We start from the raw sequence: 25,063 nt of genomic DNA on the forward strand, positions 1-25,063 counted from the left end.
CTACATGAGGTCATACAAGAAGAAAAAAATGTTCCACTGAAAATGCTTTTTTCTCCATCTAGGTCAACTGTAGACCAGTTTTCAACAAGGGGAATGTTATCCTCAAATAAGCAAATGGAAAAAAAAGAAAACAACAACTATGATTTATGAATTTATGGTGATTATGACGCCACTGGGTTTGCCTGAAGATGGAATATTTGCATGGTGAAGTGAACTTACGCAGACACCTGATGGGAAGTGTAAATGCAAACAAGCATTTATGAGGAAACAACCAACACAATTAACCCATTGAGTAATCCAATGTTTACTCATTTACATGTTTTCCAGTAATTATACATGTTCAATCTCTCTATTTTTTTAATGTCCTAATACCAACTAAACCAACTTTATGAAAGTAGGTGAATCCTGCATATTTTTAAAAATGCGGTGTAAAGTGTTTGCAAGTAGAGTCTCTAAGGAATCCAGAGGAGATTATCATTCTGTCAAGTCTGTATATCAAGGCCTGCTGAAGCCCATCACACCAACTAGAGATGAGCAGTTATATTGATTTTAGTGACGCTAGACGTCACTCAAGGTTCAAGAGTTTTCCCAGGCTGGCATTTCTGGTCTGTTGCTCCTGTTGTTTCTGTTTCTTCAGCAGGCGATAGGCCTCCACTGCTCGCTGCCTCTCCTCCTCCATCATCCTCTGTCTGGCCATGGAGGGCTTCGCTGTGGAGGCCATGCTGTGGCCGAGCAGAGAGTTGAGGAGCAACTCCTTTGACGCCTGTTTTTTAAATAGGGGTGGAAAAAGAATTAGTTAACTACTTTACAAGCACTGAAAGTGGTAGGACAGCAGGTGTTCAACGCAAAGTATGAATACCTGAGTTTTGACTGGAGCTTTCTTTGGTTTGGTGCCCAGAGATGGTGGAGCCATGGAAACTTCACCAAATGGAACGTTATCTACAAAATGAAGCAAATTATTAGAGCTTCACGGAGTTCAAACATATAAAATATTTTTTTTTTCAGATTTAAATCTGATGCAAAACTCTAAACGGTTTCTGTAAAATTTATTCAGATGTTTGTGTGGTGATTGAGTTTTATTATCTATATTAGGCCCACTAAGGACATTTTATTTTTAACCAATTAATCTATCAACACAATTAGTCGATTCATCTAAAAAGTATTCTCAAGAAAAATAAACAGTTTTCCTTTTCAGAAATGAATTTTTGTATTTTACATACCACAATTGTAATGTAAACCAAGAATTGCATTATAAAAGCAGAACTCTGAGGGGCATAAGTAGAACATCCTGGCAGTTCAAAGTGAATTTTACATGTAAAGAGAAAATCAAACGTCATCAATCAATTCTTAATTGCGTCTAAGCCTTCTGAATTGTAATGAAATCAATTTGCCAAAATATAAAAAAAAATAAATAAAAAATTACAATTTACTGAAAGCAGTTTAATAATGCAGAATTAAAGCTAGTAATATAACACAATATGTAGTTATTTAGGTTGTCATATTGTGACTAGATCTTTCTTCGTTGACGAGTATGGTCAGTCTTGACTGACTTTTACTTTTGTTTGATTTATTCTTAATTGTGTCAGTTTGTAAATTATTAAAAGTCTAATTGGTAAATCATTTCTTCGACGTTCAACCACTGGCATAAAACACCATAAATAAGCAGGTGTGGGAGATAATTTAACAGCAGCATAATGTGTACCTCCATTTCTTACCTACAAACAACTCTTTCTCTATTTTGTCCTCTTGTTTATCCAACTTCTTCTGCTGAAGTTTGCTCAGTCTCATTTTCGCATACCTACAGCACCACACAGTAGAACATAGGTGCACAGTTAAAACACACCGATAATATATGAATTAAAGAGATTTAATTTTAGAGTAAAATGTGTGAAAAATAAATCAGCAGAAAGTAACCCAAACCTGCTTTGGGTTACTAGAAAGTCATTTTTACCAGCTGTTTTACTTACAGTAGATATGACAAGAACAAGGCTTTATAAAGGCAGTGCAACATATTACAAATTTCCATGACATGGCATCGTTTACTCACTCCTTCTTCTTTTCTGACTTCCCCTTGGCTGCAGCCTTCTCCTGTTTGTCCGGCTCAAGCTCAGGTTTTCTCTCCACTTGGTTATTTGTGAGGAACAGCACATGTTGCGTCTCATTTTCCATGCGCCTAACATAGGCACCGACACTTTCTGTCTTCCCCTTCCTGAATCGAGGAACAGCTATGTCTCCATCTAGGGCATCGTTTGGTTTAGACTGCAACGAGAGGGCTAAAGAGACACAAGTGCAAATAATTTAAACACATTTAAAAAGCTAAGTGAATTATTATAGACATACAGACTTTAACTGCTCACCTTTTTTTAGCTTTTTGCCCCCCAAAGATTCGTTTTTCATTTTATCCTTGCTCTTCATTATTTCTCGGAGCCTGAAGGGAATGTGTTGGAGGTGGTCCTCCTGTGTGGTTTTCTTAGGTTTGCCATCTCCTTTAATTTTCTTTTTGCTGAAATATGACAGCATATTTTATATTTTAGTTATTAAAGGAACAGGGTGCACTGTGATCGATTATGGCCACTGATTTAACATCTTCTGCCGCAGTTACAGGCTCCAAACTAGATTGAGAGAGCTAAAAACAATTAGCTTAGTTTGCTAGCTAGCTTGCACATTGTTGTTGTTTTAAACGCCAGCTTTCTGGGCTTACCTCAGATTTTGTCCGGTTTTCTCAGCTTGTCTTTTTGACTCCTTGGTTTTACCTGTTTTATTCTTCCCCATGATAATATTATAAATCACTTAGTATCATTATCACACGTGGGACAGCATGTTAAGCCAGGAAACTCTCCAAGCAACCTTCCTGATACAAAGAAAAAAAAAGTTAGGAGATCTCCCTCTAATATTTTTTCCAGTTAGTTAATGTCTAAAAATACTATTGCCTTTTTTCGTAGGCTCAAAGAATATTGAAAAATAATCTCACAAATCTTACTTTTGGGTGGTGGGAAATGATAAATAACTAAATAATGCACTAAGTAAAACGAATCTTAACGTCCATTTAAGTTGCGAAGTGATATACTATAACAACAGACGAGCTTTGATAAAAGTCCACCCTCATTGGCTGAAGAGGTTGTTATGAATTTATCTCACCGCTAGAGGTCAACAAAACATCAGCTTTGAGTTAAAAGGGTTCTTGCTTGGCAAATCTTTTCTGCTTTTAGTTTCTTACCTAACATTTACAAAATGCAGGAAGATTAGATGAAGCCTCATTCAGTTGTAATTACCTCTACTGCTGCTATTACTACTACTACTACCAATTACATTTGATATTATTATTATTAATTATATAATAAAGAGAAAACAATGTAAAGAGCATTATAATTAAAATGTTCAATGCATGGATACCTTGTTGAAGCCACATGTGTAAATATATTGGCACAGAATATATTCTGGACACTAGACTGTTTGGAGGAGAAACTGAACTTCCTCAAATCTCATTGAGAATAAAGAGTAAGGGAAGTTATTAACTGCATAGTTTTTCAATGCAGTATATGTACATGAGTTTGACTCCAGATTAAGAAGCTGCAGCCAATCACATGAATGAACCAGGTATGTGTTTATTCTGGTGGGAGGGAGGATGGAATGGATTATCATGTATAATGCAACCCAATCTGGAAGAATGCTGATGAGAGTGAAATGTCCAGAGATCACACTCGCGTGTTCTTGACGTTGGGTGTTATGTAATGCTTGCTGAGGAGTGGGAAGATAGTGAGCATCGTAGCACATTTCACATATTCATAAGTAATAATAACTGTTCCTTACACGGCACACTTCTGGAAGGTTGTGGAGATATACAAATTATTCCCATTGTTCCTGATTATGACTTGCATGTGTCTCTACTGTTGAGTGTCTCTCTGGGGCAGAAAAGGTGTCCTTAAATGCCCCATGGCTTCCCCCAATGTTCTGCACCCATATGGAATACAAATGACGTGTGTACAGTTTATTGGCTTGTCGCATGTTAATCTCCTCAGAATTTGAAGTGTATAAAAGGACAGAGTGAAGCGCGAGAGTTATTTGACATAAAGAGAGATATCTGTCGGATTATCTGGGAAAATACAGAAGAAGTGGTAAGTATATGAATTAACAACGCAGCTTGTTTTCTGTGGGCTATTTAGACACACATCTATATAGTTAATGTTATATCTAAGCAATTTTAGCATTCTGGAATTTCAAATGAAATCTTGGAAGTTTGCTTGACGTCATTTTTTTTCTATTTATTTGGACATTCTTCCATTTAATTTGAATTCACTTAATTACATTCAGTAATTTTTCTCTACAGTCTGTAAACTAGCTCTCTGTGTGCTCTATTAGGATGCAACAGAATCTGTCCTTAGCTAAAACGGAAACATTTTAAATTTTATTTATGAAACTCAAGATAAAGATGTTTCTTCTGTACTGGCTATACAGAAGAGACAATACATATCCATATTTTTCAAACTTTAGCGATGATGTTAAGGTTACAGATGTGGTAATCATCTGATCATCAGAATAATATAGCTGTGCTCAGTATTCTACCCTCATACATCTTTATTGTACCCTTTAGTCCTGCACTTAAACAAATGCAATCAACACAGTCTATAACATAAAATGAATTAAGTCTTTATGTAAACAAATTACGTATTTGTGTAATATTTCAGTTGTAATAAAAAAAATGTAATTTTGTATTACTTTCACAACAGAAGCTTTCATTAAGAAACAAATCGTTGTGCTTTTTATGATACACTGGGTTCGGCAGTAAATTCAGCATGTCCTCAGAGTAATCTGATTATGAGGGAGCTTTATAGATTAGAGTCATCATGTAGTGTTGATTAAAAACGTGACCATCAGATTACAGGAGCCTCTGCAACCCGTGGTTAAGCACATTGTCTTTATTTGTTTCGACGTGTTCAGCAGAAAGTAATGTGGATAATTCTAGCTTTCCCACAGTCTTATAAAGAGGACTACTTATTTGTCTCAGTTTTTTTATTTTTTTATTTTCATTGGTATTCCCTTTTTGTAGCATTGCAGTTGTCTCAAAACAGAGGCATGAATGTGGACATAGCCAAACCTGAAGCGAAGACTGGCGGCAAAGCCCCTCTCAGAGCAACCGCTCCCGGTTCCCCACGAAAGGGCCCGCCCAAGTTCAAGCAGAGAAACACTCGTCAGTTCAAGAGCAAGCCCCCGAAGAGGGGAGTCATTGGGTAAGACCTCCACAAATATGTTCGTGATTGTCAATAAAGTTTATTGGGAACCAAATAAAAGTAATTAAAGATTATCATTTATGTTTAACTCTAGCTTTGGAGAGGAGATTCCGGGAATGGAGGGACTTGGCACTGGTGAGCACAGTTAAAACATTCACGTCATCTCTAATATGTACTTATTTTTGAATGTTTTTTATTATTAAATACTATTTCCCTTTCAGATATCACAGTGATCTGTCCCTGGGAAGCGTACAGCCATCTAGAGCTACATGAACTCGCTCAGTACGGCATCATTTGAGTTTCTTCACTGTTAAACAGCTTTTTTTTTTTTTTTTTTTTACTAAAAAGAGGATTTAATTCAAAATGATATCCAGAGATTATTTTAAGCATTCATGAATATGGATAACTTCTGTATGGCAAACATAAAGCTAGAAATATGTTAGGATTTTATGTAATACACACGTCTGCATATTGTGTATGCTGTTTTTTTTTTGTATGACAAATGTATTTCCTGAGACTCTCAAGCTGCCATTTTCACGCTCTACAACACCACTGCTGTTCTTGTGTCATTGCCTGTGGCTGCAGACGGAGATGCAGCTGATAGCTTAGTTACTGGCCAGCAGGAGATTCGGTCAGCACTGTGTTTTTATACTCAAAATAAAGCTTTGACTTTTTAACATGATTCGGAGAGTTTGCTTTGTTATCATTACCAAACAGCAGGATTTATCATTAAACAATATTTTTTTTTGTATTACAAAACATGAAATCCAATAATTACTATTTAATTATCAGTTTATAATTTAATAATTTAGTATCTCAGGATTTATTTAAACAACTTGTGCCATTAAGCATAACTTCACAACTCTAATAGTTAACATAAAGCCCAGATCCCACCATCACAGACCTCAGTATAAGCTATTGTGTATTTTTTGGCTGTAAAATACCATTCATACTGCTTCCTGATATATTTAATAATTTATATTTTGTGAAACAATAAATACATAAAAATAATAAAAACTGTTCATGTGCCAAAGGTTGATGAAGGTTAATGACTTTGCCGTATGGATGCAGAGTCAGAAGAAAAAAAGTGAAAAAATAAAAAAGTGTAACCCTTGAGCTCCAAATCTTTCCATAACAAATAATCACATATTTTTAGTGACATCCTTCCTACATCCTTTTATGTAGGAAGAGGAACATATTTACAGTACATTAGATGTGTTTCTATTTCGTTTCCAACTTATAAACCCTGTTTATGCAATCTGAATATAAAACGTGTCTAACTATGGAGCCCAGAGCTGAAAAAAAGAACAAAATACCAGGAAACAGCCAGGACTCTGATGACTTCATGCCATATTTACGTCATGCGTGAACTTTATGCCTGTGAATGTTTTCCAACAGTCTTGTTGCGACGAGCACAGCAAGAATCTGAACCCCAACGACGACGACCCCGACTGTCCCGATCAGGCCCTCATGCTGCTCGATCCAACGAGAGATTCCGCCCAGACAACCCCCCAGAAAGATCACACTCTGAGCCGTAAACTCGTCCAGGAGCTGTGCTCCCACGCCGCACTGTGAGTTCCACACCGTCCCGTTCTCCAAAGGGTCCACGCAGCACGTTGCAGGGACGCCACACGCCAAAACTCCCGGAGCTGAGCAGTTGTAATATCTGAAAGAAAAGAAAAAAAGAGAAAAAAAGAAAAGTTTTAAAATAGATGGTCAACTGAGAATTTACTGAAATAACAAATAAACATAGGTCATACTCCACTCACATGTTCACCTCCCAGTCCCGGTAGGTGTCGACCCCGCAGCACTGCAGACCCAACTGGATCTCATCTGTGATGAACCTCAGGTCCAGATCGTCTTGATAGCCCGCCATGGCGGCTAGCATCCCTGACCGCAGATATCCTTCGATCTGATCCTGCACAGTGTAGGCCACGATTGCAAACAGCACCTCGAACGTGATGAGCACCAGCACTATAACAGAGAACATCTTCAGCAAGCAGCAGTTCTCTCTTAAAGCACCAACACACCCCGTCAGACAGAGCAGAGTGAGCAGAAAGCCCAGCGTCAAAAGTATCAGCATCGGATCCGTGCCGATAGCTCCGATCTTCTCCTGGGCAAACGATTCTTTGCTGGCGAGGCCCCAGATCCCCAAACCAAGAACCACCAGACCCAAGACTGTGAAGAGCAGGTTGCACAGGAACAGGAAGTATTTTAGGAAATAATCCATCAAAGAATAACTGTAATGAGGTCGGATTCTTGTAGGACTGTTCCGATCCTGATCGCTGGGCGTCCCTGTTTGATATTCACTGTCAACATGGCCGAGCTCCTCATCCTCCACTTTTGCAGCACCTGACTTCAGACATAGAAATGAAGTTTTTAATGAGGGCTAAGGCTAACTGTAGAAAAGCACAACATTCTTAAAAAAACGATAAATTATTGAAAGGCCTACCTTTGGAATAAGTGGGCTGGACTCATTCTGCCCATCGTCTCTCCTGGACCAGAGCCACACAAACTTCTTTACGGGTAAATATCGTCGCATATTGTCATCCAGTTGGAGACAACCGACCCTGTGGTTTTAGCTCCTCAGAGTAGCTCAAGTTGAAATGAAACATGAGAATATTTGCTGCAGCGGAAAAAAAACAGAGCGCTGATACTGAGAGACCCTGCTGTGTTCAGCCTCAAAGTGCTGTGAGGCCTGAAATTTTTTTCATCATGTGAGAGTCACAATGAGGGGATTAGTGAGCTATCAGACCCCCAAAACAAGGAGCTTTTCATATCAGGCTATTTCTAAAAAAACTGACTCGAACTGAAAAATTGAAAGGTCAGAGACAATAAGTATCTAGTCTCTCCAACAATACAATATACCAGGAATGAAATGTAATCATAAAAAAACAAGTTTTAGTCATGTTTTTATGCTATGTATAACAAACATTATCATACATATTTGAATGTATGTTTCCAGACAACGACCACACATGCCTAAATATTGTTTGCCGCCTCACTGACCCTAAGAATTATTGTCTCTATGTTGATTTGATTACAAGACTTTGTAACCTTCACCTCAAAACTTTGTCATTTTTTAAATAAATTAAGAAATAAGAATTTTATAAACACTAATAATTCTGAAATTACTTCCTCTCAAACTTATTTAAGCAGAATATCTCACTGTAGATATTCAGTAAATTATTTTATGAATAAATATTATTTTCTTCATTTACTCAACCACCTCAGCTACTCGAATACTCCTCTGTTTTTCCTTTGTTGGGAATGAAAAACAACATGGGCAAAAGTTGTTTTATTCATCCAAGTGAAATAGAAATAATGTTAACACTTTAAAATTGATTTAAAGTATAATCTTTTGGAGTAGTTCTTGGTTTCAAACAAATTTAAATTATGAATCTCAGATTGCTTATCAGATTTCGTTATTTTGCATCATGAAAAAATAAAATAAAACAATGGAAAATATGTCTTTAATGCAACAAATTTCAATGAGCTTTCTCAGAAAGAGTAGAATTTGAAAATATATTTTTTTGTAGAACATACGGGATTTGAGTTAAAAAGCAGCTCATGTCAAAGGTCAAGGCAAATGTTCTTTCACCCAAGTGTAGATTGGAGCCGAAATCAGAGAAAGGCATCCAAATTGACCAAAGTCTATAAAACTCAGAAAAAGAGAGAAAGCTACATAAATAATAATTTCTTTCACTGCGTTACAGATGGATAAAATATTAATGTTTATGTCTATTGAAACTGTGGTTTAGTGAAAAAAAAAGATGGCAGCATTTTCACAAAATATTATTTTTTCATTTTGCATCCTATGTTTATATCTGCTTCGTTATTTCTGATTTTATACACTTTCATTAGTGTATGAAAGGAACCATTAAAATGATGCTGTCTGAATAAAACTCCAGTCCGGACACACTTCTGCAGTACCTCACTGTGACCACTGGATGTCATCAAAGAGTATAAACACACCAAAGTCAACTAGTCAACCACTAACTGCATTAAAAAAAGTTTTAAATGAGATTGTATTATTAATGCGAGGTTTTATAAACCTCGCATTAAATACATGACTGTGACTGTTTCCAGAGCTGTGCTTGACTGAAAAAAAATATTCACAATCTATCAATAAAGGTAAAAAAATAAAGCAAAAATACAACAGATTTTTTTTAACTAGGATAAATTATTTATATTGATTTCCCAGTCTAGTCATATTGTTTTATTGGACAAGTGAGAGTATAGAAAGAACCGAGGTCACAAGAAAAAATAAAGATGATAGTAAAATAAAGCATATAAATATATTAGACTGACAAACTTCCCCAGGATTTCCCTCAGCAGCTTTGAGGGAAAAACATTCATGTATAGTTTGGGGTGATATTTTATAAAAAAAAAATAATGCACTTATTTCTTTGGGAGCAGAAAAAAAACCCTCATAAAAATATTGTTTTTAATCTTTGCTACAATCAACATTTAGCTTTTCTCTGAATTTGGAAGCTGATCAATTCCAGCTGTAACCGTCCTCCACAAGTCCTCAAATAAAGTGTCTTGCGGTCATGTGCTTCCAAGAGACAAGCAGCATCTGATAAAGCTGATGTGACTGAGCTGAAAAACAGAAAGTATGAGGCCTGACTATTTTCCTCTGTGGATCTGTAGCTCCACTGGACTCATTCTTTCCCCTGCCTACTGGACTGAGCTGCAAGGAGCTGGAAGCCAATCAGTGTGTTACTTCAGGCAGACGCCTGGCTGCCTCTCAGTTCCTCAGTACATCTGGAAACATATTTCTATGCAATAGTAAAAACTCACTGTAAAACTAAATATTTTGGAGAGCAATTACACTGGAATATTTACAGCTTCACAGTTACATTTTCAGTAGTATATTTTCAGTAATATGTGTTAAATGAAATATATTTCAATCATGTATTAAGAATCAAGACCAATAAGCAAACATGAAATATACTTGACTTGGAGAAGATGAGTGATTCAAATTGCTGCTAAATATTTATCTTTATCAAATGGTCTTGGTATCTGATAGTTAGTCATTTTCTTTTTTTTTTTTTTTCCACACTGCATTGGGATTTTCTATATACTTGTCTTAACCTCAGGGAAAGTTTGTAAAGCAAACTGGATAAATAAATTCTAAGTCAGCCACCTGTGGTGCAACCGCTCTGGAGAATCGTTGCAAGGACCGGAAGAACAATGCCGCTGATTTTGATGTTCAGTTTAGTTGATCTTGCCCCGACTTCTTGATTCTGTGGGTTGTCTGGTCAGTTTCTCTCCCTTCTCTTCTCTCTCTGCGCTCTTTGCATTCATAAGTTGGAGTAGTGTGTTTCACAAATCTCTGCATATAGTTTTCGAACGGTCTCAAGAGCAGAGTGTGTGATGTAAAGGGTTGTCATCACAAGTCTTGGTCAAGTACATTCACATTGTGGCTTAGATAAAACATTAACATTGGATTCTAACATTCTAACAATGTCTTTATTGAAACCCTGGGACCCAAAAGTACATCAAATATAGAAGTATTTAGAAAATTTTACATTAAAACTTATAAAACTACAGAAATGAGAGCATAAGTGGGAGCAAAAAAAAAAAAGAAGAAAACTGCGGTGAAAGAAAAAAAAAAGAGTGAGTTATTGTTTCTGAGATCCTTTCTAATTCTCTAGTATGGGTTTCTTGGAGATAGATTGATTCAAAACAGGTAACATCTTTGTATTTGGATTGATTTAAACAACATGTAAGCCGTACTATCCCGTCTCTTGCATTGCTGTCAGCACCTAAGATGAAAATCCAGCAAAAAAAAGGAAGGACATATTGCGTAAAGCATTTGAGAGGGTAGATTTCAATTGTGGTTTATGATCTTGTCTGCAGTAATAGATACTAGAGTTCTTTTTAAAGATATTCGAACAAGCACATAAACTTTTGTTAAATCCAACCATGAACTGTTCTAAAGACTTATGTCTTAAATTCTCCTTACACTAAGCTGCAACAACTGTAATGTCTCTGAGTTCAAAGACGGTCCAGATGTTTGGGACTATTACCCAGTTAGCAGAAATGGTCTCATCCAGTTGGCTGCAGATATTAGTAGAATCCCCCAAATGTACTAAAGAATGATCATTTCTGGACAAGAACAAACAAAAGATTTATATTTTCTATTTGCAGTGATTTATATCTTCTTGTCTCTGAAATAACCATCCTATCTCACCTACCCAGATGTTGGAATGCCTTGGAGCATTTGGACTGTAGAGAACAAGTTGCCTCATCCTCCATCAGAAGTTAGATTATCACCACATAAATAATCGTGAATTATAAAGGATGGATAAATGTCAAACTCAGCGAATTTGGTGGAATAAATCACTCAGCAGCTCATTTCGATAAGGGGTGGAAGCAGTTTACGGATGAGAGAGTTTCTCGGAAGTTGTGTGTTTTTGTCTTTAATTCTAACTCACAGATGGATAGAAACGTAAAACCGACCGTTTGATGTAACCGATTTAAAGTTTTCATTCACTTCGTTCTAATGAGTGCTCTTGAGTCAGCAGGTTTCTATCATCCGTGGCGGCTGCAAAAGCCTGATGCTGACTGTGCCTGTCAGCCCAGATGGTTAACAGATTGTATTACAGTAGGCAGTAAGAATGTTAGTTTGGAGCCATAATACTCCATCTAACACCTCCTCAGGATCAGAGCCCACAGGGAGCGCTGTTGCAGGTTGATATGGGGGGAAAAAGTCACAAGATTCCAACAAAAAAAAAAAATAATAATAATAATTATGTGTAGGTCAATTAGCAGTGTAAGAGACGCACAGAATTCAAGAACTTGTGAGGAATCTAAAGTGGAAGGGATTTCTCTGTTTTTCGCTCGGTGCATATGAACCCAGCCCTGTGAACACATGCTGAAATATCAGACTCTGTCACCACCCTTCATCACTGACGTCGGGAGGAGCAGGTGGAGGAAAAGCTCAGAGAGGTTGGAGAGGCAGTAAGAAGAGAGTTCATTTTTCATCTGTGTGATTCCTGAAGGATTTTACTCTGGCCTTTGGAAAGTGCCTCACACAAAGGTAAACCGCAAAAGATACGTGTCATTTTCATCTACTGTAAAGCTAATCAAAGTTGAAATATATGACAGTTTAACATTTATACCTAACTCTGTAATAATGAAGTTAATGTCTTTAATTTGCTTAAACTTAAGAGGTTTATATAGAAAATTGTAAAAAAAAAAAGTGTTTTTCTTTTATAAGTTTAACCTTTTTTTCTGTCTAAGTTAAAACGATGGCGTTGAAGGTTCTGGTTCTGTTCTGCATGCTGTCAACATCTGCAACTCAAAAATGGAAACATGAAACCTCCCCTTGGGATCCAAAAGGCAGGGAATGACCTCTTGTTCTCGTAAACAATTACTAAATGCATTGGGTCAAACACGCTTACACACATTTCTGTGTTCACCAGAACACACCAGCAGAAAGGCTTGCTCCAACCTGACTCAAGTGCTGGACAACTGGAAATTTGCTATAGTAACCCAAGTGAAAGAGCTGCTGATCCATGACCATGCCTCTGTTCTCCCTGAATACACCAGGTGAGTCGCGCCGAACCAAGGCAGCGGGAACGAGCTCTGACAGATAAAGTTTACACTCTGAGTCATCCATTAAAACACTCTCGACAAACCCCTCGTCCTCTTGCAACATTAGAATATTATGCAACATGTTTCTGCTCATTAAATGACCTCAATGCAGGGAGTGCGCCAAATGGAAGAGAGAGAAATGTTTCAGCAACGTGGTCTGCTATGTCTAGAGTTCCTGAAACTCTCCAAGTCATTCCTCCAGAGACAGGGCTTATGACACATCAGAGCAAACAGCTATTTGTTGCTCAACTTTTTTTAAAATCTAAAGAGACGTTTGTTCTTGTGATTCCATGTGTTCTTGCTGATTGTGTGGCTGTTTCTGCTCAGCAGCATGTTATGGCTTACACACTGTTGCCATTTTGTCTTGGCTGTGTTCTTCTCATTCCCTGATATAGTTTAAAAGTGTAATAAAGCCAACAGTCTTGGGCCGCTTATTGAAACAGTGAGATCATTTTCATTAATCCATGTCTCCGTGTGCCTAGGATCCAGCCTCTCTCCGAGGCTCTGGGAGACCTCTACCTGCAGTTTAACTCGCTGAAAGATGAGCTGGGGAAGCTCACCTCAAAGTTTGATGGAGTGGAGGCTTTTGTGGATGATATTAAAGAAGGCAGATTCACCGCGCCTCATTGGTCAGTGTCCAGGACTCCTCCCGGCTTTGGTCTGAGGTCTCCACTTGGAGCGCAGCGGCGGGCTCTGGACAGGAGGCTCATCAATCAGCCAACACTGCTCAGAGCAAGGAGGAGAGGCACTCAGAGACAGTAAAATTGTTGATTGCTAACTATTGTCTGATGCTAACAATAACTATTGTTCTATGCTTTTAGAGTGCTGGATGTAATGGGAAAGGGTTTTCTGGGCTGATCACAAATTACCCGGTATATGAACCACGACATGCAGTGATGGTTGTTCCACTTTTCCTGGTCATATTCTGCCACTAGGTGGCATCATCCACCTGGTTGTTCATTATTCAACTGGTTTGTGTGCCTGCACATTGCTGAAGTATAAATACAAAGAATGTTTCTTGTAATATAATCAATAATCAGAAACCTTTATAGCATACTTTAGACAAATGGAGTTTGCTTTAGATGCAGCATTTTAAAATGCTCATTCTTAATAAGGAGGCAAAATGAAACTATGTGTCAGCACAATTTGACATACCAGTAGCAGCTAGTAAAGAGGAACATAGTGAAACAAAATATCGTCAATCTTGGATGGAACACCTTTACACTAATGGATTGGGACAATCCTTCTATCCTTCAAACTTTTAGCTGCTAATGAGAAGTCTGATTTGTCATAATCCTTTTTCTATGCATATTGATATAGTATTTTTGATTCTGATTCTCAGCATGTATCGTATAAACCCTGCTAAAAGAAATATAAAATGATGTTTATCTGTTCTGGCCTACTACCCTGTAACATGTCTTACAAGACTGTTCCATAACACATGCTTATTTCTGCACAAAGTATTTATAACTCTCATTGGTTTGCACATCATGTTTCTGCTAAAATAAGTATTAAAAACATACAACAGCATGTGGTGTGGTGATTAGCAGTGTTAACCAGTAAAAACCTGGCTGAACATGTGTGGTATAAACACACATGCTAACAAGGCACAGGCTGTTCTGCGTGTCGTTTGGCTGTACTCCTGCCCAGAGTTATGGATGGACTGATGATCTGTGCAGATTGTGACTACTAGAATACATCCTAACCTCGTTTTAACGGTCGCTTTGGGGGGGATCAGAACCCAGCTTTTCCTCAAAAACCAGAGATGACAAGATTTACAAGACTGAGAAAACAAGCTGCTGTTGCCTGATGAAAACAACGTAGAACATGCTTTTATCAGCCTTACAGTTGCTGCATTTAAACAAAAAAAAAGAATATTGTGATTTACAACATCTTCCCTTTTTTTTTTTTATTACAAGTAACCAAGGACATACAAACACTCGAAAAAAGTACAACTAAAAAAGTCAAAGAGGTTGGATGCATCGCTTTTCCTCATAAGATAGATTCATTTTGAAGAGCTGGATTATGAGCTATTTGTTCAGTGCTATGATAAAGGATTAAGTCTTCATTTTTACCAATTGAAGATAATTTTTTTTCGACAATTCCAACATAAAAAAAATATATACACACTGTTAAATTGGTATTAGATGTGTATTTGTTAAACAAGAAGAATTAAAACCTCAGTGTATCTGGGATTGTTCCCTCTGAAACTAGATTTCATTATTTGCTTATAATTTAAAAAAAGCACAGCAGGGCTGCAGGTGTATCCTGTAAAAGAAGAGACAGCGAGAAGCAAAGTGATGCTTCACTGGCTGTAAAAAAAAAAAGGCTCAGTTTTGCTTGTTCATCTCCATCAGACATTATTACTTACTCAGACTCCGTCTTTTATGTCTTTAGGCCCACCAAACTAAGTACTTGAAACTTTACAGAGCATATATGTTTTTTAGGAGTTATACCAGTGGTGGTAAACAATAAACTGTGAAAACATTTAAGGTAATAAATAAATAAACATGATGTATTGACATTTCTTTTAGCTTCTCTGACACCAAACTTCACAAACATCGCATTGTAAGCAAACTCTTTTACTTGGGCACAACTACTCTCAATAATAAATAACGAAACACACATGAACACTTATTTCCAATGTAACAATGATTTATTAATGAAAAATAAAGCCAAGAGAACAATAGTTGTCAAATAAACACCAAATAAGGAAGCAAATTTCCTAAATCATTTAAGAAGCAAATAGAAAGAAGCAGATAAAAATGATGATTATGATCTTCTGCTATTCTTCAGCAGGACATCCTGACTTGTTGATGGTTTTCTCTGCAGCCTGGGAGCCCAGAGACACTTTACAGGCGTAAACCTTGTTCATGTTCCAGTCTGACGTCTGGATGGACAGAGAACTGCTGATGTGGAAAGTCTGGCCTGGTCTCTGAACAGCAGTGCTGGTAGAGATCCCACTGCTCACTGGACTCCCATCAACCAACCAGCTGACATCAGCAAAAGGTCCAGACTGAGTGGACAGACAGAGCAGAGTGGCTTTGTTGGACTGGAGCTCAGCCTTGGATGGAGGGAAGACGGTCAGGACAGGAGGAGGGAGACTGGAACCTGGAAGGAAATGAAGATAATTATATAAATACATGATTAAATCAACAACAAAGCACTACTTGGTCAAAACGGAGAATAAAACTAACTTCAGGCATAGTCATAGTAATCAACTGGCAAATACATTATTTAAGAACAAAAAGAAATATTCATGCAGATGAAAATGTAAGTAATTCTAAAAAGGTTTCTGAACATGTAAATGAATAATAAGAGCAAAACACAGCATATAAAAACTTACATTATAAATGACTGATCTGAAGTTCATTCATTTCAATTATTCATTTCACTATTTATTCATTATTTCTTTGCTCGTTATTAATTTGTTGATCATTTTGCAGGCAGCTTTCTCTTTCTAAATATTATCTCATTTGTTTTATTTAAATACTAAAAACATTTTACAAATACATATATATATATATATATATATATATATATATATATATATATATATATATATATATATATATATATATATATATATATATATATATATATATATACAGTCAGAGTGAAGTACCATCAGAAAGTCTCATTGAAGATGTGAATGCAGCATTGAGAACAATCCCTACCAACACCATAACAGAAACCAATGAGCTGATATACAACTCAGCATCAGTGATCCTTGAAATGCTCGGCTATAAGAGCAACCATGAGACCCAATATCCATCATGGAAAAGACGGTTAGAGGCTAAGATCAAGATAACAAGGAGGGAAGTGAGCCAGCTGTCAGAGCTCCTAAGGGGTGCAATGAAAAGATCAGTACCCAAGAAGTACAGCCAGATGCCCATACCTGAAGCACTCGAAACTGCCAAACAAAGGCTCCAAGCCTTGGCCAGCCGCCTAAAGAGATACACAAGAGAGAATGAAGCCAGGAGGATCAACCGGCTCTTCTCCACCCAACCAGCTAAAGTGTACTCTCAATGGCAGGGTACTAACAGAGCAGACCCACCAAGGCTGGAGACTGAACAATACTGGAAAGGCATATGGGAAAGGGAGGCGTCCCACAACAGCAAGGCACAGTGGCTAACCTCTCTACGAGAGGACCACAGCAACCTCCCTGAACAAGCCCCGGTAACCATCACTGTGGCAGATGTCCAAGAAAGAGTCTCGGGTATGAAAAACTGGACAGCACCAGGGCCTGACATGATCCATGCCTACTGGCTAAAGAAACTCACTGCCCTCCATGAGCGACTGGCAGCTCAACTGAACCAGCTGCTACAAAATGGGACTCACCCTGAATGGTTAACTGAAGGGCGCACAATCCTGATCCAGAAGGATCCCTCAAAGGGTTCAGTCCCATCCAACTATCGGCCAATAACCTGTCTCTCTACAACATGGAAGCTCATGTCAGGCATCATAGCGGCTAAGATAAGCGGACACATGGATAAATACATGAGCACGGCACAGAAGGGCATCGGCATAAATAGTAGAGGAGCCAAACACCAACTCCTTGTAGACCACACAGTCGCCCGAGACTGCAAAACCCGACACACCAACCTGTGCACCGCTTGGATTGATTACAAGAAAGCCTATGACTCAATGCCACACACCTGGATCATTGAATGCTTAGAGATGTACAACATCAATAGGACTCTAAGAGCCTTCATTGCAAACTCGATGGGGCTGTGGAAAACCACCCTTGAAGCCAACTGCAAACCACTTGCACAAGTGTCCATCAAATGTGGCATATACCAAGGAGATGCTCTGTCCCCACTGCTGTTCTGCATAGGCCTGAACCCCCTCAGCCAAATCATCAACAAGACTGGCTACGGATACCGACTTAAGAATGGGGCCACAATCAGTCACCTCCTCTACATGGATGACATCAAGCTGTACGCCAAGAGCGAGCGAGACATCGACTCACTGATCCACACCACCAGGATCTACAGCACTGACATTGGGATGTCATTCGGACTAGAGAAGTGTGGCCGGATGGTTACAAAGAGAGGGAAGGTCGTCCGCACAGAAGGGGTCTCACTCCCAGAGGGAACGATAGCAGACATAGAGCACAGCTACAAGTACCTGGGAATACCACAAGCAAATGGCAACCTCGATGAGGTCACAAGGAAAGGAGCCACAGCCAAATACCTCCAACGAATAAGGCAAGTCCTGAGAAGCCAGCTCAATGGCAAGAACAAGATCCGTGCAATAAACAGCTATGCCTTACCAGTAATCAGATACCCTGCCGGAATAATTAGCTGGCCAATGGAAGAGATGAAGGCCACGGATGTTAAGACTCGGAAGCTACTAACCATGCATGGAGGGTTCCACCCCAAATCCAGCACCCTGAGACTGTACACGAGCCGTAAGGAAGGAGGCAGAGGACTAGTGAGTGTGAGAGCCACTGTCCAGGATGAAACATCTAAGATCCATAAATACATCAAGGACAAAGCCTCAACGGACGATGTGCTCAGCGAATGTCTCAGGCAATGGGGAACAGAGGACGAGGTGCTGGAGGAACCATCATGGGAAGACAAGCCCCTACATGGGATGTACCACCGACAAATAACTGAAGTGGCTGATATCAGGAAATCCTACCAATGGCTGGAGAAAGCTGGACTCAAGGACAGCACAGAGGCCCTCATCCTGGCCGCCCAGGAACAGGCCCTAAACACCAGAGCAATAGAAGCTCAGATCTACCACACCAGACAAGACCCAAGGTGTAGGTTGTGCAAGGAGGCCTCTGAGACAGTCCAGCACATAACAGCAGGGTGCAAGATGCTGGCAGGGAAAGCGTACATGGAACGACATAACCAAGTGGCGGGCATAGTGTACAGGAACATCTGTGCAGAATATGGACTGGAAGCCCCGAGGTCAAAATGGGGGACACCCCCAAAGGTGGTGGAGAATGACCGAGCTAAGATCCTGTGGGACTTCCAGATCCAGACAGACAAGATGGTAATGGCGAACCAACCGGACATTGTGGTGGTGGATAAAGAACAGAGGAAAGCCGTTGTGGTGGATGTAGCAATACCAAGTGACCACAACATCAGGAAAAAGGAGCATGAGAAACTGGAGAAATACCAGGGCCTCAGAGAGGAACTGGAGAAGGCCTGGAAGGTGAAGACCACAGTGGTGCCTGTGGTCATCGGGGCCCTCGGGGCAGTCACCCCCAAACTGGAGCAGTGGCTCAAACAGATCCCAGGAACAACATCAGACATCTCAGTCCAGAAATGTGCAGTTCTAGGCACAGCCAAGATACTGCGCAGAACCCTCAAGCTCCCAGGCCTCTGGTAGAGGACCCGAGCTCAGAGGATGAAAGAGACCACCCACGGAGGGTGAGAGGGGAATTTTTTTATTTTTTTTTTATATATAAATGTAAATTAATATAATAAAATTTTATTTCCATGTATTTACAAGAAAGATCAAATAAAACATGGATCCTGCTGAGATTTCATTGCAAACAACAAACCTAAGAGCAGATTGTATTTGAATCCTTTGTTATTTTATCAGTAACTAGTTTTGGTTCAAAGATGAGAACAACTGTCTTAGACACAGCATGAAGATGAGATCAAGTACAAAAGCAAAATATTTGACAAATAGTGATTTTCTTAATTCACTTTTGACACAAAATATTTTACATCATGACGTTAAATTACTATTATTTACTTAATCTGTGGTGTAACTTGATATTTCTTGTGAAAGGAAAATACAAATGTGATAAGAACATGAAAATAGCTTATTTTAAATCTTTTAGCAACACAAAAGTACACAAAGACAAAAAAAAGAAGTGTAATGAAATCTAAAAATGAAAAAAGTCTCATTTTAAAGTATTTAAATCAAATCCTTACCTGTGACAATCAGCTTGGTTCCCGGTCCGAATACCACAGTGATTCAGTTTGTATACATCGTCGTACAAAAACCTCCTCATTGTTTCTGATGACAGAGTGGAAGTGAAACATCCTGCTGTGAGCAACTTTCACTGAAAACATCTCAGTCTCTCCATCATTCTGCTTTTATTAGAAAACACACAAACTCACTTTGGTCTCTGTGGACACATTTACACAGTGGCAGTTCTGCTTATAGTAACAAATGTGTGTTTTGAACTGTTTAATATTCAGAGATTTGATCAGTTGGATGTTTGGGTTTTTATCACACTGTGTATCACTGTGATACAGCTTCATTTGGTTCATTTTGTCCCATGTCTGACAGAAATACAGACCAGAGTCTCCTGTGTCTCCCTGTATAATGACGTGAAAATCTATCTCTGATGAAGATTTAGAGCTAAATCGATCTGAAGAGAATCCTGTTCCAAACTTGAGTGAACTTTCATGGTGCCAAAAACTCAGAACATACTGAGGAACTCCACCAGGAAATTGTTTGTACCAGCTGACAGAATATCCATCATAACTCTGAATGTTGCAGTTTAGGACAACTTGTTGTCTTGCTGAGACTTTCTTGACATGAGGCGTCTGGGTCAATGTTATCGCTGCATCAACACCTGACAACAAATGGAGAAAAACAGTTGAATTAAAAAGGTTTGCATGTATCATCTTGAAGAGTCTGAGAAGAATCTTACATGTTACAGCAGTGATGAGACTGCAGATGATCCCTAGCATGTTGTCAGTTTGTGGTATAAATGTTTGGTTCTGTCCAGCTGAACGGTGAGCAGGTTGGACTGAAAGGAGGAGAGAAACAGAGACTTTTAAGGACTTTGAGGAGACAAAAAGCAGATTAGAAGATTCATGAATCCAATATTTAGAGTCAGCTTCTGAAAGCTCCATAAGTTTTCTAAAATGCTTGTTTAGTTATTTGAAGTGTGTATGTTATTAATGTTTACTGGTAAATTGATTTGAATTCATAATTGAATTTCAACTGTTGTTTGTCATTATTCTGGCCCTTTACTGGTCAGGTTATTTTTCTACCTTCAAATGGAAACAAAAGTGAACTGAACTGATGGCGAGCTGCATGGACCTTTTTACCTTTTTTTCCATTCCCTTTTGATTATTTCCAGATTGTACTGAGAGGACACAACTGAGCCTTCAACAACACAGAGAACCACAAGAAACTTTGAAAACAAATGAAACCCCAAAGAGATCTGTTACAAAGTCTTGTGCAGATTTTTTCTAATTTAAATTTGGAAGTCCACATAAAATGCTCTGAACATGTATTATTTTAAATGTATATATATATGACTAAGAAAGAAAGTTGTGTTAAGCAAATTGTATCAAAAAAGATCTGCAGCAGCAAAGTCTTGTAAACCATTTTCTTCATGTCACTTTGAAATCTGTCATGAGTGGTTTATGTTTTATATTTTAAGGGCAATCAATAAATAAGGGAGTTCACAATTTGAAGAAATGTATCATAAAGACTGAAACTGTAAAAATATGGAAAGGATTCCTTTATTATTCTTCACTCCAGCAGTTCACCATTTGTCAAAAAGCAGAAGTGTTTGTGTCGAGGTTTTTGTCATGGTATAAATCACTGTGTACGTATTCATCGACAGAGCTGTCGAATGTTTTACAGTAATAAACTGCAGAGTCTCGCTCTTCTACATTGTTGATTGTTAAACGATAATTTGTTGATGACTGATGAGTTGATGTGAACTTTGGAGATGAAAACCCAGAACCATAGTCAGGTGAACTCCAGCCGTGGTAGAAAGAAATCACCCACTGAGGAACTCCTCCTGGAATCCGTTTGTACCAATTAGCAGCATTGTCAGTCCCCAGGTTACAGTCCATGGTGGCTGTCTCTCCTTTCCTCACTGTTACAACAGGAGGCGTCTGGGTCACCACCGTCACACCACTCACACCTGCAAACAACAAGATGACATGAAGTCACAAGAAACACAGACTGATAAATCCAGCTAAGCTTCAGTCTGCAGTAAGTCATCCTCCTTACATGTTAGAGCAGTGATGAGAGCGCAGAGGGTCCCCAGCATGTTGTCAGGCTGTTCTGAGAACGATCTTGAAATGTGTAAAGTGACCTTACTGCTGACAGATGAGAGAGATTAGAGGATGAGGAGAGGATGTGCTGTAAGGAGGCTTTTAATACAACACAAACTGAGAGTGACTGACAGGAGGAGGAGCTCTGAAGCTCAGAGTTTGAAAGACATTTTTGAATCAAGTACATTGTAGCCAATATTATATTTAACATATAGGTGAAATTTTGTCATGTCTTTCGTACAACAAACTGATACATTTTTACGCTCCTTTTGTTAAAATGTCTTGTAAAGTGTTTTACTCCCATTTTTACATTGTCATAAATAGATTGTAATTTTCTAAAATGTGTTAATACAAGTAACAAAATATAACTTTATAGACTTTTATTACTGTAAATTATATTCTTTTGTAATATTTTTTTTAGATTTTCAAATCATACTGCTGAAAGAAAAATACTTGTTTGTTCATTGCTGTACTTTTTAAGTTTTCTTGAAGACACAAAGATCGCTGTGAAAGATGTTGAGACACCACAATCTGTACATGAATAAACAAAATTAGTCAGAATTAGTCTGATAAATACTTACACCATAGTACATGTACCCAGATTAATACTTAATATCATTCAATGTTTTTGCCATGATAAACATTACTAAATTAATTTTATTTGTGCAGTTTTCACAATTTATAGGAAACTAAAGCCTAAGGCTGCAGGTTCGCTGTGCCTCATGTTAACTGAGCTCTGCAGTGAACGGCTTTAATTGAGACTGAGAGTTTCCAACATACAGTTTGATTTCCTTTCATAGGTGACTTTATAACACATTATATAGCAGAAAGTAAACATGTTTAATAAACCTTTCTGCTAGTGTTTTGCTAAAATTAATTATTTCATCTATGTTTTATATTTGCTATTTTTTGCTACATCATTGTAGCCACATAATTGATATTTTTAAAAATCTGAATAATTTAAGACTTGAAGGAAATATTTATACAACATAATAAAAAATAAAAATAATATGGCATGGTTGCATTTAATTTTGCCAAATTAATGAAATAGCAAAGTCGTCTCTTCATTAAGGACTGCCACAAACTAAATAATTTATTTTAAACAAGATTCTTATCCATAAACAAACTTTAAACAAATGTTTGGACATTGCAGGGACTTGAGCCATTTTTCAAAGAAAACTTTGAATTCTCCCTGTTTTCTGCAAACAACATAACATGAAAATTAAGAAAACAAATATTGTGACTCAAATATACAAGTAAACAACACAACCATCAGGAAGACAGATTTTCCTTTCAAACTCGGAATTAAAAAAATACAGGATGGAAAAATAGATTGTCCAGAACATCAAAATAGGACTTACAGGACTTTAAGCTTTTTCTTAAATTGAATTAGAAATGTGAATATAAAGCTAAAATTAAAATCTTAAAAAAAGTAAAGCTTATTTGAACAGTACAGTCCTTTCTCATCAATTTATGTAAATTAGTGAATCAACATATTACAGAATCCTCTCCTCCCTGTTTTCTCCCCTCAGACTCTTTATAAGTCTCAGTCTGTCTTCTTCTTTCACTTAAACAGGTTCGTCTCACAGTGTCACCATAAACAAGATTAAAGTCACAAACTGACAACATGCTGTGGACTCTCTGTACTGTCATCTCTGCTCTAACATGTAAGTGGCTCTTTTGCCTTATTTTTTATTCTTTATTTTCAAACACACATTTATCACTCATGCCTTTCTCTTTGTACGTTTACAGATGCTGATGCAGCCAAAGTTTTGACCCAGACTCCTGCTGTTCACTCAGTTTCTACAGGACAACAGGTTGTTCTCAACTGCAACATTCAGATAGATCAAGGTCAATATGTCAGTTGGTACAAACAGGTGCCTGGTGGGACTCCTCAGTACATTCTGAGGTTTCATCGTTCTAATAGTTCCCCTAATTTCGGAGCAGGTTTCTCCTCTGACAGATTTAACTCTAAAGCCACATCAGGAATTGACTACCAGTTTATTATAAAGCAGGCAGAAACAGGAGACTCAGCAGTGTATTACTGTAGCACATGGGATGGCTCTGCTAGTGAAGCTGTACCACAGTGATTCACACCATGACAAAAACCTCTGACTGATTCACTTCTGCTTTCTGAGACCTACATTTAGCACAATATAAACACTATTATCACACAATAACATTTTAATGTGTATAAATTCTTTCTAGTTTAAAATGTTATAATCCATAAAACATTTTAATCACTAATTTAAAATAAAATTAAAGGATGTTACAGTACTTGAAAAATATCAGTGCTTAATGAAATAATGTTTTATACTGAAATTACAGCTGTATCAATATAATGATTAATAGTAATATTAGCAGTCATATTTAATATATCAATTTCATGTTATTTAAATCAGTTAGTTCTCTAAAGTAATTTTATTTTCTCCTCCCATGAATCTCCTCTGTCCAAACTGCCATCAGTTATTAGTCAGATTTAGTCTGATATATACTTACACCGTTACACCTGTATGCAGATTAAAACTTACTATCATTCACTCTTTCGCCATTATAAACATTCGTAGATTGGTTTGATTTTTGCAGTTTTCACCATTCATAATAAACTAAAGCCTAAGGCTGCAGGTTCTCTGTGCCTCATGTTAACTGAGCTCTGCAGTGAACGACTTTAACTGAGATTGAGAGTTTCCAACATACAGTTTGATTTCCTTTCATAGATGACTTTATAACACATTGAGAGTAAACATGTTTAATAAACCTGTTACAACCCCACCCTAAAATTCCTAAAGTAAATTCTGGCACTGGGCTTTAACATAAAACTAGAAAGTAATCCGAACAGTTGAGTAGCAAAAATATAATTTATTTTACAATCCAGATAAATAAAACAACTACAGGAGAAAGAAAGAACACACAGGGGAGCTTAAGACTTCAGGGTCTCCAAGGCCAAAATAATAAACAAAACACCCCCTTATAACTATAAAATAAAACAACCACTTGCTAAAGGAGAACTAAAAGAAAATACAAAACCTAAACTCCCTTACTAACAAAAAACAGGAGAAAACAGGTTATAACAAAAATGGCAGAGAACCCCTACCAGCTTCCACCTCTGGATAATTGTACAAAAACTGCTCACAGCAAACTTAAGACAGTTCTCTCACACACACAGCTCTCAAACACAGCTCATGGCCCAGGTCAAACAAAAAGGAGAGGCTCTGGCATCTCCAGCTTGCTGCTTAT

General features: G+C 37.9%; 5 protein-coding genes across 5 annotated transcripts; 2 read left to right on the forward strand and 3 right to left on the reverse strand.

The window, feature by feature from the left end:
* Window positions 1-233: 233 nt before the first annotated feature.
* Window positions 234-2,882, reverse strand: ccdc137 (coiled-coil domain containing 137). Its single transcript, XM_014977651.2, has 6 exons — window positions 2,702-2,882; window positions 2,358-2,503; window positions 2,048-2,273; window positions 1,716-1,798; window positions 860-939; window positions 234-763 (listed from the first exon to the last, which is right to left on the reverse strand). The coding sequence occupies exons 1-6, from the start codon at window positions 2,770-2,772 to the stop codon at window positions 566-568; spliced, it is 804 nt and encodes a 267-aa protein (XP_014833137.1). The 5' UTR covers window positions 2,773-2,882; the 3' UTR covers window positions 234-565.
* Window positions 2,883-4,731: 1,849 nt separating this feature from the next.
* Window positions 4,732-5,910, forward strand: LOC106910927 (retinal cone rhodopsin-sensitive cGMP 3',5'-cyclic phosphodiesterase subunit gamma-like). The gene is made up of 3 exons (XM_014977644.2): window positions 4,732-5,228; window positions 5,323-5,363; window positions 5,450-5,910. The coding sequence occupies exons 1-3, from the start codon at window positions 4,948-4,950 to the stop codon at window positions 5,524-5,526; spliced, it is 399 nt and encodes a 132-aa protein (XP_014833130.1). The 5' UTR covers window positions 4,732-4,947; the 3' UTR covers window positions 5,527-5,910.
* Window positions 5,911-6,181: 271 nt separating this feature from the next.
* On the reverse strand, window positions 6,182-7,828 carry tspan10 (tetraspanin 10). Its single transcript, XM_014977643.2, has 3 exons — window positions 7,681-7,828; window positions 6,998-7,584; window positions 6,182-6,894 (listed from the first exon to the last, which is right to left on the reverse strand). Exons 1-3 carry the CDS (start codon window positions 7,768-7,770, stop codon window positions 6,588-6,590), a joined length of 984 nt encoding a protein of 327 aa, XP_014833129.2. The 5' UTR covers window positions 7,771-7,828; the 3' UTR covers window positions 6,182-6,587.
* Window positions 7,829-11,668: 3,840 nt separating this feature from the next.
* LOC148158041 (uncharacterized) lies at window positions 11,669-14,363 on the forward strand. The gene is made up of 4 exons (XM_088008388.1): window positions 11,669-12,276; window positions 12,480-12,578; window positions 12,662-12,788; window positions 13,316-14,363. Exons 2-4 carry the CDS (start codon window positions 12,488-12,490, stop codon window positions 13,593-13,595), a joined length of 498 nt encoding a protein of 165 aa, XP_087864514.1. The 5' UTR covers window positions 11,669-12,276; window positions 12,480-12,487; the 3' UTR covers window positions 13,596-14,363.
* Window positions 14,364-15,467: 1,104 nt separating this feature from the next.
* Window positions 15,468-21,905, reverse strand: LOC148158042 (immunoglobulin lambda-1 light chain-like). The gene is made up of 4 exons (XM_088008392.1): window positions 21,783-21,905; window positions 21,371-21,693; window positions 19,733-19,763; window positions 15,468-15,944 (listed from the first exon to the last, which is right to left on the reverse strand). The coding sequence occupies exons 1-4, from the start codon at window positions 21,820-21,822 to the stop codon at window positions 15,619-15,621; spliced, it is 720 nt and encodes a 239-aa protein (XP_087864518.1). The 5' UTR covers window positions 21,823-21,905; the 3' UTR covers window positions 15,468-15,618.
* Window positions 21,906-25,063: the final 3,158 nt, after the last annotated feature.

This window comes from Poecilia mexicana, unplaced genomic scaffold (genome assembly GCF_051168715.1).
Source record: "Poecilia mexicana isolate PSO_F unplaced genomic scaffold, ASM5116871v1 scaffold_8, whole genome shotgun sequence".
Classification (NCBI taxonomy): Eukaryota; Metazoa; Chordata; class Actinopteri; order Cyprinodontiformes; family Poeciliidae; genus Poecilia; species Poecilia mexicana.

What these genes read in the sequence shown, in the direction of transcription:
- ccdc137 (XM_014977651.2), bottom strand. Translation starts at nt 2,772, where the DNA reads ATGGGGAAGAATAAAACAGGTAAAACCAAGGAGTCAAAAAGACAAGCT. An exon ending in AGAGAAAGAGTTGTTTGTAG is followed by an intron (nt 940 to 1,715) that starts GTAAGAAATGGA and finishes TTCATTTTGTAG; the next exon opens with ATAACGTTCCATTTGGTGAA. An exon ending in AAGCTCCAGTCAAAACTCAG is followed by an intron (nt 764 to 859) that starts GTATTCATACTT and finishes TTTAAAAAACAG; the next exon opens with GCGTCAAAGGAGTTGCTCCT.
- LOC106910927 (XM_014977644.2), top strand. Translation starts at nt 4,948, where the DNA reads ATGTGGATAATTCTAGCTTTCCCACAGTCTTATAAAGAGGACTACTTA. An exon ending in CCGAAGAGGGGAGTCATTGG is followed by an intron (nt 5,229 to 5,322) that starts GTAAGACCTCCA and finishes GTTTAACTCTAG; the next exon opens with CTTTGGAGAGGAGATTCCGG. An exon ending in AATGGAGGGACTTGGCACTG is followed by an intron (nt 5,364 to 5,449) that starts GTGAGCACAGTT and finishes TTTCCCTTTCAG; the next exon opens with ATATCACAGTGATCTGTCCC.
- tspan10 (XM_014977643.2), bottom strand. Translation starts at nt 7,770, where the DNA reads ATGCGACGATATTTACCCGTAAAGAAGTTTGTGTGGCTCTGGTCCAGG. An exon ending in CCAGCCCACTTATTCCAAAG is followed by an intron (nt 7,585 to 7,680) that starts GTAGGCCTTTCA and finishes CTATGTCTGAAG; the next exon opens with TCAGGTGCTGCAAAAGTGGA. An exon ending in CGGGACTGGGAGGTGAACAT is followed by an intron (nt 6,895 to 6,997) that starts GTGAGTGGAGTA and finishes CTTTTCTTTCAG; the next exon opens with ATATTACAACTGCTCAGCTC.
- LOC148158041 (XM_088008388.1), top strand. Translation starts at nt 12,488, where the DNA reads ATGGCGTTGAAGGTTCTGGTTCTGTTCTGCATGCTGTCAACATCTGCA. An exon ending in CTCCCCTTGGGATCCAAAAG is followed by an intron (nt 12,579 to 12,661) that starts GCAGGGAATGAC and finishes TGTGTTCACCAG; the next exon opens with AACACACCAGCAGAAAGGCT. An exon ending in GTTCTCCCTGAATACACCAG is followed by an intron (nt 12,789 to 13,315) that starts GTGAGTCGCGCC and finishes CCGTGTGCCTAG; the next exon opens with GATCCAGCCTCTCTCCGAGG.
- LOC148158042 (XM_088008392.1), bottom strand. Translation starts at nt 21,822, where the DNA reads ATGCTGGGGACCCTCTGCGCTCTCATCACTGCTCTAACAT. An exon ending in TCTCATCACTGCTCTAACAT is followed by an intron (nt 21,694 to 21,782) that starts GTAAGGAGGATG and finishes TGTTGTTTGCAG; the next exon opens with GTGTGAGTGGTGTGACGGTG. An exon ending in AACCAAGCTGATTGTCACAG is followed by an intron (nt 15,945 to 19,732) that starts GTAAGGATTTGA and finishes ATTTCCTTCCAG; the next exon opens with GTTCCAGTCTCCCTCCTCCT.